Source organism: Artemia sp. Qi Xiang Cuo, chromosome 10 (genome assembly GCF_049724085.1).
Source record: "Artemia sp. Qi Xiang Cuo chromosome 10, ASM4972408v1, whole genome shotgun sequence".
NCBI classification, from domain to species: domain Eukaryota; kingdom Metazoa; phylum Arthropoda; class Branchiopoda; order Anostraca; family Artemiidae; genus Artemia; species Artemia sp. Qi Xiang Cuo.
In genome coordinates this window covers 54,784,545-54,799,933 of record NC_142803.1, presented here as the reverse complement: position 1 = coordinate 54,799,933, position 15,389 = coordinate 54,784,545, and the positions used below count along the sequence as shown (strand labels likewise).

General features: G+C 34.4%; 1 protein-coding gene across 1 annotated transcript in view; it reads right to left on the bottom strand.

Annotated features, from left to right (window-relative positions):
• Vps53 (vacuolar protein sorting 53) overlaps window positions 1-15,389 on the bottom strand; it is a 148,640-nt gene that overhangs the window by 105,020 nt on the left and 28,231 nt on the right. The window contains exon 5 of the mRNA XM_089095546.1: window positions 9,530-9,745. Within this exon, the coding sequence (XP_088951672.1) occupies window positions 9,530-9,745 (216 nt within the window). The remainder of the gene's footprint in view (window positions 1-9,529; window positions 9,746-15,389) is intronic.

The following is a 15,389-nucleotide window of genomic DNA, read 5'->3' as shown; positions in this document are numbered from 1 at the left end:
ATGAGGGCACAATATGTTTATGTTTTTTTTTTCTCCATACCCGGGCACTTCGTATCGAAAGAGTTATCGTAGAAACTTCGAAAAACGCTAGTGCCCTTTATAATAGTCAAAAGTGATTGGAGGGCAACTAGCCCTCCCCCACGCCCATCATTCCCCCAAAGACACCCAATCAAAATTTTGAAATAGCCATTTTGTTCAGCGCAGTTGATTTCCAGATAGAAAATATGATTTGAGGAGGACACTCCCCCATAACCCTCAGGGCAAGGGTTTTGAGTTATGCCCTGGGGGCATATAAGGTTTGTATAGAAGGCGTTGTCGTAGAAAATTCCAAACAGGCTCATTCGAATGGAAATTCAAAGGGCTAGTGCCCTTTTTAATAATCGAAAGTTATTGGAGGGCACCTAGCACACCCCCTACGCCTATCATTTCCCCCAAACACATCCAATTAAAATTTTGAGATAGCCATTTTATTCAGTGACATTCAGTGTAGTTGATTTCCTGATATAAAATATGTTGTTGAGGAGGAGACTCCCCCACAACCCTTGGGGCAAGAGTTGTAAGTTATGCCCGGGGGGCATGTAAGGTTTTTATAGAAGACGTCTTTATAGAAACTTCAAAAGGGGCTCATTTGATTGGAAATTGGGGTGGCTAGTGCTCTTTTCATTAGTCGAAAGTGATTGGAGGGCAACTAGCCCCCCCCCCCCACGCCCATTATTTCCCCAAACTCACCCAGAACAAAATTTGCACTTTACTGAAAAAATATAAATGAATGTGCATTGTCAGTTTAATATATATATACTGATATTTAGTATTCAAAATGTTAATACTATTTGATTTACTAAAGTTATAAAAGTAAAAAAATTTATATTTTTTCAGTAAAGTGCAAATTTTGTTCTGGCCTTGGGAAGGCATAGGGGTTTTGCGCACAACTTATGTTAATTTCTGCTCGTTTTGAGTTTGACTCGGTTATTTATTGTAATTTCTGTTCGTTTTGGGTTTCATTTATTTATCGATGCGGATTTGTGGTAGTTTCACACTTGGTAGATTATTTGATTTTATTTTTGCTCATTCTTTGTTTAATGGAGTTCTTTACTTTTCTTTGAGAAACCGAGTCAAACTCAAATCGAGCAGAAATTAACACAAGTAGTGCGCAAAACCCCTATGCCTTCCCAAGACCAGAACAAAATTTGCACTTTACTGAAAAAATACAAATGAATGTGCATTGTAAGTTTAATATACATATACTGATATTTAGTAATCAAAATGTTAATATTATTTGATTTATTAAAGTTATAAAAGTAAAAACATTTATTTTTTTCAGTAAAGAACAAATTTTGTTCTGGCCTTGAGAAGGCATAGGGGTTTTGCGCATAACTTCTGCTCGTTCTGAGTTTGACTCGGGTAATTATTGTAATTTCTGTTCGTACTGGGGTTTCATTTAATTATCGATGCTGATTTGTGGTAGTTTCACGCTTGGTAGATTATTTGATTTTATTTTTGCTCATTTTTTGTTTAATGGAGTTCTTTACTTTTCTTTGAGAAACTTATTTTGTGGAAAAAGTTTTTAATTAATAGCTTTAAAACAATTACTGGTCAGCTCATATGTTGAATACTCTTAGGGTATCATACCGCTTCCCAGCAGTTTTTGCCGCCAAGACAAACTCATCTCTTTGGTCGCTAGATGAGGCTGTTTTTGCCACCTAAACAACATGTGAGAATTCATATCCTCGCCACGTCTTTTTATTGGATTTGCAAAATCATAGCTTTAAAACAATTACTGATTAGGCCACATGTTGAATACTGTTAAGGTATCATACCACTTCCCAGCAGTTTTTGTCACCAAGACAAACTCACCTCTTTAGTCACTAGATGTCGCTAATTTTCCCACCCAAGCAACATGTGAGCATTCATATCCTCGCCATGTCTTTTTATTGGATTTGCAAAATCATAGCTTTAAAACAATTACTGATTAAGCCACATGTTGAACACTGTTAAGGTATCATACCACTTCCCAGCAGCTTTTGTCACCAAGACAAACTCATCTCTTTAGTCACTAGATGTCGCTGTTTTTCCCACCCAAGCAACATGTGAGAATTCATATCCTCCCCATGTCTTTTTATTAGATTTGCAAAATCACAGCTTTAAAACAATGACTGATCAGACCACATGTTGAATACTGTTAAGGTATCATACTACTTCCCAGCAGCTTTTGTCACCAACGACAAACGAATTTCTTTAGATGCTAGGCGCAGCGGTTTTTCCCACACTCACAAAAGTGGAGAAGCCAAATCCTTGCTATTAGTATTGTAAGGTCTTCATTTTAAATATGTTACTGATGAGCAAAATGTTGCCATCGTGCCCCTTTTTGGCAGCTTTTGCCACACAAACAAAAACTGGGAATCTCAACCGCAGCTACTTTATTATACGAAATTAAACGAATTAAACGAAATTACGAAATTATTTTACAAAAAGTAGAAAAGCCAAGTTCTTGCTAAGTCATCATAGCTTTAAAACAATTACTGATTAGGCCACATGTTGAATACTGTTAAGGTATCATACCACTTCCCAGCAGTTTTTGTCACCAAGACAAACTGAAAGTCATCTTATAAGTATTTTAAGGTCTTCTCTTTAAACACATTACTGGTGAGTAAAATATTGGCATCGTACCCCTTTTTGTCAGCCTTTTCCACGCAAATAAAATCTGAGATACTCAATCCCAGCTAGGTTATCTGGGTTGCAGCGGTATCTAGCAACCTAGTAAGAGACGATCACGTCCAATGTTAAGAAATACAATAACCAATAACTCGTAAAAATAGAATCAGATCAGAATAAAAAGTACACGATTAGAACCGCCTAGTCTGAAACCCCTGTATAGAAAACTTACTTTCCCTTGGCTTGAACAACAAGGGAAATATATTGGCTTGAAAATCAAGAAAAGTGGCAGCTACTACAGCATTCTGCCTAAACGGCATCTTTTTTTTTCTTTTTTTCTTCCACAGATAGCTTGGCATTGAAACATCGTAGAGTTGTTCAATGGCTCATTTTAAAGGAAACTAATGGGGCTAAAAACATTTCGTAATTAAAACAAATAATTTTTAAATACTAGAATTAATTTTTCTACGAAAAACTGCATATTTATGTCAAAGATTGATCAATGACGTCATAATCATAGGTTGTATCCAGGTCGCCTCTTACTATCCCAATTAAGAAAAAGCCATAGGCTTTTTCCTGTTTGTAATTTTTTTATTAGAACCGCAAGGATTAGATGTTGGATACTGTTAGTGAATCATACCACTTTCCAGCAGCTTTTGTCACCGAGACAAACGCATTTATTGAGATTCTAGACGCAGCTACTTTTGCCAAACACATAGAAGTGGAGAAACCAAATCATTGCTAAGTAGTCTTATTATTATTGTAAGGTCTTCCCTTTAAATATAAAGAAGTTACGCAAGAAAAAAGCCATCGGCTTTTTCTTAGCTGGATATAGTAAAGAATGAACCTTAATTGGAACTGGCGTCATTATATAGTTTTACTATAAGCTATTTATGGTTGTCAGCTACGATTATTAATCATCTTGTACACGAAGATAGAATGTTTTCTCAAAAATTATTTTATACATTGTGCTTTGTTAAGTACAAAAGCACGAAGAGCTAGCAAATGTCTTTTAAAATAAGCCCTTAAACAGCTCTCTATGATGTTTCAGTGCTTCGCTATCAGATGAGAAAAACAAACAGAAAAAAGAGGATACATCAGTGTTACCCATCAAGGCCGTACCCAGTATTTGATTTCGGGGGTGGGGATGTACTCAAAGATTTATTTTTTTTTTTTGGGGGGGGGGGGAGGGGTTACACAAAAAAACTCAAAACCGCATACAAAATGTGTTTATATCCATTTTTGTTACGTTTTTACGAGTCAAACAAATATTTCGGAGGGGGGTCGAACCCCCTACCCCCCTGGATACGGCCTTGTTACCCATGCAAAAAAATTCTCCTTGTTGTTCAAGCCAGGAGATTGTAAGATTCCAGGAGATTGGAGATGAAAGAGAATTAAGATTGGAGATTGTAAGATAAGGCTCTCGGCTATTGCAGTTCCAAAAGTGTACTTCGTGTTACGATCCGAAACCCTTTTTTGGAGGAACCTATATTTGAGATTCCATTAAATTTGTTTTCGAAATAACTTTTATAAGGCTAATTTAGATAATGGTTGCCATTCCCGAATCTGTAAGAAATGGCAATTCTTTTCTCATTTTCCAGTTGTGGTTTTTTAACACATTTCTTCAAATCAGTCACTATGAGCCGTGGTTACAGTTAGAACCGTAAAATCCTCCCTTCGACATAAATTATTCTTCATTTAATAAATAAAAAAATCGATAGAAAAACGGGTATAATGTTTAAATAAAGCAGTGGAACAAATTAGAAAAAAACAACAACAAACTTTACATAATAAAATTCCGAATATTTCGACTCCACGTCCGAGAGCCTTTATCAATGGAGAAAAAATAAATGGAAAAAAATGGAAAAAAAATAGTTAAGATAAATTAAACGCAACATATAAAGAAAAACAAAAACTAACAAATAAAACTCACATCTTAATAAATTCTAAATATCAATGCCATTACTACAAATAAGCAACACGATCTGATAAAGGCAAATACATGGGATAATTAAGGTGGATTTAAGTTTTTAAATTATCCATTACGAATAACAAAATCCAATGACATGTATTAGTTGATATAGGGTTTTGCAACAGGCCGAGTCTTGATATTAGTAAAATTTCACTGCAGACAGGCCAAAAGATTAATTTTTTCTATTGATGCCTACATAGTAACTGAATGCTCTAAAGTTACTTAGCAAATCAGGAAAAAAAACTTGCAAAAGCAAGTGTAAGCTATCCGAAATAATTTGTCACCCAACCTTGCCCTTTCATTTACAATTAAACGAAAACAAAACACCAAACACCAGGTCAAACTTTTTATAGAACAGTAGCAAAACAAAATAGCCGTTTCGTTAATCATTTTACGTCAATTATATTAATTATTGTGTTAACAAAATAAATTAATAATAAATGTCCGAGTATTTTGGCTTCACATCCAAAGCTTTCATTAACGGAGAAAAAACTAAAAACTTAGTTTAAAAAAAAACATACAAAAATAGATTAGAAAAACATTGTAATAAAAAAAAAAAAAAAAAAAAAAAAAAAGAAAAAAAAAAAAAAAACTGTACAGTAACAAAAATACACAATTGAGTTACCATAGTGGGGTAGCTTAAATGCTTTGTTTCTTTGTTTTTGTTGCTTTTTTTTCATTAATTTAGTCAAACTGAAAAGTGATTCATCTAATTTTTAGTAAGTGAGTAAATCAAAATATTACTTAGTAATGGCGCACAATTCCAGACTGATTCTTATCTAAAGGTTAACTCAAGTCGGGAAATACTTCCAAGCTAAGTAATACCATACATTGATTGGAAGTAATTTCATATTGAAGTAACTTAGAAGCACAAGTTCAGACTTCGGCTTAGAATTCAGAATGTTATTCAGATTAAATGCTTTGTTTCGTTGTTTTTTTGCTTTTTTTCATCAATTTAATGAAACTGTAAGTGATTCATCTAATTTTAAGTAAGTGAGAAAATCATATGTCGCTTAGTAATGGCACACAATTCCAGACTGATTTTTATGTAAAGGTTAACTTAAGTCGGGAAATACTTCCAAGCTATGCAATACCAAACATTTGGAAGTAATTTCATAATGAAAAAAACTTAAAAGCAGAAGTTCAGACTTCGGCATAGAAATCAGAATGTTATTCAGATTAAATGCTTTGTTTCGTTGTTTTATTGCTTTTTTTTCATCAATTTAATGAAACTGTAAGTGATTCATCTAATTTTAAGTAAGTGAGAAAATCAAATATCGCTTAGTAATCGCGCACAATTCCAGACTGATCAAACAGTTCGTAGTACCGAACTGAAGCGACCCGGCTTAATGGTAACAGAAACTCAAGAAAGCGGCATTTTGATACAAATAGATGCATCAAAAGAATCAGATTTTGATGCTGATTTCAAATATATAAATTCCATCAAGTTACATGAAACTATTACAGTTATATGAAATTTCAACATTTACATGAAATTTCATCAAGTTACTACCTATCAAAAGTTACGCGCCTAAGAAAATTTGGCTGATTTTCGAAAAAAGGGGGAAAGACCCCCTAAAAGTTATAGAACCTTAATAAAAATTACACCATCATATTCAGCGTATCATAGAACCCTACTGTAGAGGTTTCAAGCTCCCATCTACAAAAATGTGGAATTTTGCATTTTTTTACCAGAAGAAAGATCACGGGTGCGTGTTTATTTGTTTGTTTGTTTCTTTGTTTGTTTTTTTTCCCCAGGGGTGATCGTATCGACCGAGTTGTCCTAGAATATCGTGGGAGGGCTCATTGGAATGGAAATTAAATGTTCTAGTGCCCTTTTTAAGTGACCAAAAAAAAATGGAGGGCAACTCCCTCCCACGCTCATTTATTTCTCAAAGTCACCTGATGAAAATTTTGAGATAGCCATTTTGATCAGCATGTTCGAAAATATTATAAGTATGTCTTTTAGGATGACTTAATCCCCCGAAGTTCCCGAGGGGAGGGCTGAAAGTTATGAACTTTACCCAATGTTAACATATAGTATTGTTTATTTGGAAGTATACAGACGTTTTCAGGGGAGATTTTTCCTGGTAGTGGGGGAGGGGGTGGGTGGGTCGGGTTTTATGTGGGAGTATCTTTCCATGAAGTAAGTTTTCATGGGGGAAGGGACATTGCTATGAAGGGGACGCCGGACTTCCCATCATTATTTAAAAAAAGATCAGAAATCTAATAAAAAAAACAAGTATTTCAACTGCAACAGCAGCAACATCGAAACTTTAAACGAACAGAAAATATTACATATATAATTGGGTTCACCCCGTAGTCAATGCCTCGCACTTTAAGCCAAAGATTTTTTAGTACTTTCATAAGAGCTATTTATTCTAATTAACGGCCTTTGTGATTAAGCGGTCATTTTTAAAGAATTGGAACAAAATTCGAACTTTCGCTTAAAGAGCAAGGTATTGACTAGGGGGCAAACCCTCTAATAAACGTATTAAAAATATATGAATATAGAAGTTCGTTACGTTAGTTAATTCGTAAGTTACGTATATTTGTTACTAATAAAAATGTTCGTAAATAAAATTAAACAAGTTTCGAGCAAGCCATTTAACCAAATGAAATTAAATTAATATGCAAATTTTGTTTTAATTATTCATGTACGGTGAGCCAAGATCAAAACCTACATTTATTCAAAAACGTTCAAAAATTAAATAAAAAAAACAAGTTTTTTAAACTGAAAGTAAGGAGCGACATTAAAACTTAAAACGAACAGAAATTATTCCGTATATGAAAGGGACTGTCCCCTCCTCAACGCCTCGCTCTTTACGCTAAAGTTTGACTCTGTCTCACAACTTTATTTTTTAAAACAATAAAAAACTTTACCGTAAAGAGCGAGGCGTTGAGGAGGGGACAGTCCCTTTCATATACGGAATAATTTCTGTTCGTTTTAAGTTTTAATGTCGTTCCTTACTTTCAGTTTAAAAAACTTGTTTTTTTTATTTAATTTTTATGTAAAGGTTAACTTAAGTCGGGAAATACCTCCAAGCTAAGCAATACCAAACATTGATTGGAAGTAATTTTGTATTGAAGTAACTTAGAAGCAGAAGTTCAGACTTCGGTATATAGAATTCAGAATGTTATTCAGATTAAATGCTTTGTTTCGTTGTTTTGTTGCTTTTTTTTCATCAATTTAATCAAACTGTAAGTGATTCATCTAATTTTAAGTAAGTGAGAAAATCAAATATCGCTTAGTAATCCCGCACAATTCCAGACTGATTTTTATGTCAAGGTTAACTCAAGTCGGGAAATACTTCCAAGCTAAGTAATCCCGAATATTAACTATATATTGATTCCATATTGAATTAACTTAGACGCAATATTGTAAGAAGTTCAGCCTTCAACATTAAATTCGGAATTTTATTGAATTTTGTATCTAGTAAGGGATTCAGTATTAAAGAATCCATTTATTTATATATTAAGTAATTCATTCCATTCTAAGCGAGTTATAAAATCAAATGCATTGATAAATTAGGATCGAATGAGACAGCTGATCATTAAGTAGAAATTAAAAAGCGATGTGTAGTTTCCAAACCATCACATTGGTTTTTATATTTTGTAATGATGACTCAGTGTGCGAAGCAAAAAACCGGCGGAGTCCAATGGTGACTAATTGAAAGCCGGTAAGCGTACAAAAGCAAGACAAGCAGGTCTACCAATGGTAGGGGGGGGGGTCCCCAGTCTTAAAAAATACCTTTTCTTGGTACTTTCATTAAAAAAAAATTCCCCCCCTCTAGATCTTGTAAAATACCTTCTTTTTGTATCTTTATTAGAAGAAATCGAAGAGCAATCCCCCCACCCTTTCATTTTCATGTGCTGGCGCCCATGAAAGCAAGACAATTTAGAGACGGGGTCAAGAAAAAAAGTCATTAATCAATGTTAGAAGAGATATTAAAAAAAAAGAATATACGCGGTATTATACCCTGTTATGTCATCAATGTCAAAAGATTGCCTAGAAATGTCGCAAAATTCCAGACTGAATCTTTCAGAGGGCTCATTGCGGTATGGGAATGCACCCAACCTTTATTTTCAAAATCAACGGGCCACTAAATTATGCAAGCCTATCTTCTTCTTTTTTGCATTCTGTCTAACCATACTGTGACAGTTTTTGGTAATTATCTTAAAAGTGTGAAAATGCCAGATCAAACTCGACTTTTAGTCATGATAAATTTATTTTCAAGAGTTTTTGGTAATTATCTCTGAAGTGTCAAAATGTTAGATCAGACTGTTAGTAGTGGCAGTAACAAATTTATCTTCAATCGTTGTTGATTGTTACCTCAAAAGTTTGAAAATGTCAGATGTCATATTTGATCGTGAAAGTGACGATTTTATCTTCAACACTTTTTGGTAATTAGCATATTTGATGAGCCATATTTAATATAAAAAAAGTTAATGTCAAAGAATAAAGCCAAAAAAAAAAAAAAAACATCTGACCCCGGAATGAGTAAAAAGGCCAAAATAATAATAGACCTTCTACATGTGAGCCGAACTAGCTAAGTGCTTGGCACGCAAGACTTGAAATGATGTGTTCGCAAGGGCAGGGGTTCGAGTCCTGGTGTCGCTGATTATTTGGTCTAGAACGGGGGTTAGCGGTGTGGCTCTGTAAGATCCAGATTCGACCCAGCTGGTACCTGGGTATATATGGGGGTGAAAAACGGGAAGCGTCGGATGATTTGCCCCCAACCATAAATCGCACTTCCGGTCGAAGGCGGAGAATCAGGAGATCAGTGCTACACAGACCATTGGTCAGCATGCAGAAAAGTTTTAAAAGTTGTTGTTTTTTTCTACAGAGGAGAAGTAGTGAGATATTTGAGACGAGGTAGCAATTAATCAATATCTTAATATTACCTGGTAATGTCGCAAAATTCCAAGCTGATTCTTTCAGAGAGGGCCCACTCAGGTGGGAAAATAGACCCAAGCTTCTTTTCAAACTCAATCAGATGCTTAATTAGCCAGGTATATCTATTTTGTATTTTGTCCAACCAGGCTGTGACTTCACTTGGCTGGTAAAGGTGCCTGTATTCAGCCAACTGAAGTTGAACAATGTATTTGATCAAATCGTTCCTAAAAACAAACAGTAGCATTAGTCATCCCATTTTTAAGGGGACAGCCCAGTGGCGTCAATTCATGAAAATATTGGGGGGGGGGGAGGCGCAGGGAATATATTTTTCAATTTTATACATATGTTGTGTTTAAATATGTTTAGGATACAATTTATTTGTTTTTTACCTCTTTTTCTAATAAAAATACAAAAAAAGGGAATTTTTCATTGAAAGCTTTGGTTAGATTCTGTTTTGTACCGCTGAACTGATTTTAAAATACCATATTGTCATATTGGCAAATTAGGAAAGTTGTTACTGGAGATCCAAATTCAATAAAATCTAATCAAAATCTCAGGGGGAGGGGATAAACCTGAATCTAAATAATTTCAAAATGTAAAGGGGGTCTTAGAGGCAATTGCCCTCTAACCCTCCGGCTCGCTCTGTCTGTCTATACTTTACACGAAAAAGAAAAACTAATATAGAGATAGAAATATATTGATTTCTCATTTGTTAAAGATATTGTATAAGTACAAACAAAAGGAAATACTTGCTAAGCTATAGAGCAGCATTAAACCAGACTTGTTGTTGTATAAAAAGAAAGTTTATAGAATAGTTTAGAAAAGTTCAGAAAAGATTGTAAAATACAAAAAATAAGTTTTAGAACTAAGATGAGGACAACAAAAGTTACGGTATTGTTAACAGCTAAGTTTGGTCTATTGAAATTTATTATGATTAAAATGTTTGAGGATAGTTTAGGTTCTCGGTTGAGCGATTGATTATTAAACAATTGGCTGTACCAAAAGTGTGGTTCAACCCCACCTTCTGCGGCTAAAATGAAAGATGGGTAGATTATGTTTCACGAATGTAGGTTGACACTACCAAAAAATGTGATGTTGTTTTTGTAATGCGAGGATAAACTGTTCTACAAATCATCTCTTTAATATATATATATATATTATATATATATATATATATATATATATATATATATATATATATATATATATATATATATATATATATATATATATATATATATGTATATATATATATATATATATATATATATATATATATATATATATATATATATATATATATATATATATATATATATATATATATATATATATATATATATATATATATATATATATATATATATATATATATATATATATATATGTATATATAGATATATAGATATATAGATATATAGATATATATATATATATATATATATATATATATATATAACATATAACATACATATATATATATATATATATATATATATATATATATATATATATATATATATATAACATATAACATACATATATATATATATATATATATATATATATATATATATATATATATATATATATATATATATATATATATATATATATATATATATAACATATAACATACATATATATATATATATATATTATATATATATATATATATATATATATATATATATATATATATATATATATATATATATATATATATATATATATATATATAACATATAACATACATATATAAAAAAAAATATATATACATATACATATATATATATATATATATATATATATATATATATATATATATATATATATATATATATAAAATATGTATGTTATACACACATAGCATACATTTTTTTAAATCACAAGAAAGGAATCACAATCCAACTTTTTTTTTAAAAATTGTGATTATGCAGCCATAATTCGCTACTTTCTTCACCAATGGTGGCCAGCGGTGGGTTTTATACCCAAACCTAGCGAGTTAAGTTTTACCGAGGAATGGTATTAACTATTGGAAGTGAACCCAATTACTAGAATTACAAGTTATCCCCCCCCCATTAGAAATATTTACTGCTTACAAGCGGGAAATTAAATATTTTACCAAATGTGGAGCTTCCTTGGCCCAATGAATTAAAAGTGTAATTTTTAAGCCAATTAAGCAAAAAGGTTTGTTGGCCCTTTTGTGAGCTCTATTTTGGAAGGCCTGTCCCCCTCCCACATTAAATGTCTTGTGCATTTGGGCCTTTCACCTAGGAACTTACGGTAAGAAGCTTCAAAAAACTAAGAAGCCAAAAATATGGTCTTTTTGGCCCCATTTTTTTAGCGAACCGTGACCCAAAACTTATCCAGTTTTTACATTAGGGCCTCTTTGGCCTAAGGACTAGGCTATTAGTTTGCAAACTGATAACAGACAGAGTTATTTGGTCCATTTCAAGACACTTTAGCACTCTCTCCCTCGCAAAAACAATGTGAAGAAGCGGTCCCTGGATATCCAACAAGCAAGGGCAAACATACCTACCTAGTTTCTGCCACAATATGCGCATGTAACAGTATGTCTGTATCTGCAACACTAAGTAACCTATGTGTCAGCAATAAGAAATTTTCATAGTTTTGATTTTGAGGTAGCCATTTTGATAGTAAAATGATTTTTCATAGTAAAAATTCTGAGGTAGCCATTTTGTTAAAAATAGTTCAAAGATCGGATAATAAAAATTTCGGGGTCGATAAAACCCCCCAGCGCCCGGGGGCAGGTGTTATAAGTTATGCCCTGGGAGCATATATAGTTCTTCTAGCAGGGATGCTCGTATAAACTTCAGAGAGGGCTCATTTGATCGAACATTAAAAGTTCTAGTTCACTTTTTTAGAGTCAAAAGAGATCGGAGGGCAATTAGCCCCCCACGCCCTTTTTCTCCCAGTTGCATCAGTTAAAATTATGAGATACCCAATTTGTTAAAAATAGTTCAAAGATCATATAACACGAACTCCGATGTCGACAAAACCCCCAGGGCCCGGGGGCAGGGGTTGTAAGTTATGCCCTGGGAGCATATATGGTTCTTATTGAATGGATGTTCGTATAAACTTCAAAAGGGGTTCATTTGATTGGAAATTGAAAGCTCTAGTTCATTTTTTAAGAGTCAAAAGAGATCGGAGGGCGATTAGCCCTCCCCCCTCCACACACTTTTTTCCCTGAAACCCATCCGATAAGAACCTTGAGATAGCCATTTTTTCAAAAATAGTTCGAAGATCATATAACGAAAACTCCGGGGTCGACACAACCCACCAGGGCCCGAGGGCAGGCGTTGTAAGTTATGCCCTGGGGGTATATATGGTTCTTATGGAAGGGATGCTCGTAGAAACTTCAGAGAGGGCTCATTTGATTGGAAATTGAAAGTTCTAGTTCACTTTTTAAGAGTCAACAGAGTTTGGAGGGCAACTACCCCCCCCCCCCCACACACACACACACACGCTCCTTTTTCCCCAGATGTATCCGATAAAAATTTTGAGATAACCATTTTGTTAAAAATAGTTCCAAAAATCAGATAAAAAAAACTCAGGTTTCGTTACAAACCCCCACCCCCCAGGGCCCGGGGGAAGGCGTTTTAAGTTATACCAAAGTGTAGATATGGTTCTTATGAAAGGGATGATCGTATAAACTTCAGAGATGGCTCATTTGATTGGAAATTGAAAGTTGGAGTTCAATTTTAAAGAGTCAACAGAGATCCGACGGCAATTAGCCCTCCCCCTCCCACGCCTTTTTTCCAAACCCATCCAATGAAAATTTTGAGAAAGCCATTTGTTAAAAATAGTTCAAAGGTTGGATAATAGTTCAAAAGTTGGATAAGAAAACTCAATACAACCGACCAGGGCCCGGGGGCAGGCGTTCTAAGTTCTGCCCTGAGGTTATGTATGGTTCTTATGAAAGGATACTCGTAAAAACTTCATAGAGGGCTTATTTGATTGGAAATTGAAAGTTCTAGTTCACTTTTTAAGAGTAAAGAGATTGGAGGACAACTAGCCCCTCCCCCACACCCTTTTCCCAAAAACATCCGCTAAAAATTTTGAGATGGCCCTTTTTTTAAAAATGGTTCAAAAATTAGATAACAAAAACTCTGGTGTCAAAACAACCCCCAGGACCCGAGAGGTAGGCGTTGTAAGTGTTGTCCTGGGGGTGTATATGGTTATTATGAAAGGGATGCTTGTATAAACTTCAGAGGGCTCATTTGATTGGAAATTGAAAGACCTAGTTCAATTTTTACGTGTCAAAACATATCCGAGGGCAACTAGCACCCGCCTCCCCCCCCCCCACACAAACCCTTTTCCCCCCAAACCAATCCGATAAAAATTCTAAGATAGCGATTTCGTTAAAAATAGTTTAAAGGTCAGATAATAAAAACTCCTTTGTCGACGCAACCCGCCAGGGCCCGGGGGCAGGCGTTGTAAGTAATTCTCTGGGGGCATATATGGTTCTTATGGAAAGGAGGTTCGTATAAACTTCAGAGAGGGCTCGTTTGATTGGAAATTGAAAGTTCTTGCTCACTTTTTAAGAGTCAAAAGAGATCGGAGGGCAACAAGCCCCCCCCTCAAGAACCAATTTTCCTCAAACCCATCCGATAAGAACTTTCAGAGAGCCGTTTTTTCAAAATGGTTCAAAGATCATATAATGAAAACTCCGGGGTAGACCCAATCCTCCAGGGCCTGGGGTAGACGTTGTAAGTTATGCCCGGGGGCATATATAGCTGTTATAGAAGGAATGCTCGTATAAACTTCACAGAGAGCTCATTTGATTGGAAAATGAAAGTTCTAGTTCAGTTTTTAAGAGTTAAAAGAGACAAGAGGGCGACTATCCCCTCCCCCCCCGCCCTTTTCCCCCAAATGCATCCGATAAAAATTTTTAGATAGCCATTTTGTTAAAAATAGTTGAAAAATCATATAAAAAAACTGCAGCGTCGACACAACTCCCCGGGGCCCGGGGGCAGGGGGGTTGCAACTTACTCCCTGTGGGCATATATGGTTCTTATCAAAGGGATGCTCGTAGAAACTTCAAACAGGGCTCATCTGAATTGAAATTGAAAGTTTTAATTCAATGTTTAAGAGTCAAAAGAGATCGGAGGGCAACTAGCCCCACCCCACGGCCTTTTTTCCCAAAACCCATCCGATACAAAATTTGAGATAGCCATTTTTTTAAATAGTTCAAAGGTCATTTAACAAAACTACGGTGTCGAAACAACCCCCCAAGGCCCGCGGACAAGCGCTGTAAGTTATGCCCTGGGGGCATATATGGTTCTTATCGAAGGGATGCTCGTATAAACTTCAGAGAGGGATCATTTGATTGAGAATGGAAAGTCCTATTTCACTTTTAAAGAGACAAAAGAGATCAAAGGGCAATTAGCCCCCCCCCCACGCCCTTTTTCCCCGAACCCATCCGATAAAAAATTTTAGAAAGCCATTTTGTTAAAAATAATTCAAACATCAGATAATAAAAACTCCGAGGTTGACACAAACCCATTTTTAAACTTTGATATTGTTACTTTGATACTAGTTATGATACTTCGATGAACATTTGATTAGAAAAAAAAAGTTTGATTTTGAAATAAGGATTTTTTAAAACCTGAAACTTTTTGTAAATCAAAAACGAACAAAAATTAGTTTTAAAAAAAAACTTTCCGAACAAGAAGTTTTTCAAAGAAAAGTGAAGGCCATTTTAAACTTAAGATCAGGAGATACAAATACCTGTCAAAATTCAAACTCAAAACGACCAGAAATTACTACTAATGAATAAATGAAGCCCAAAACGAACTGAAGTTAAATAAAAAATTATAGCAACAAAAAATACAACAAGTAATA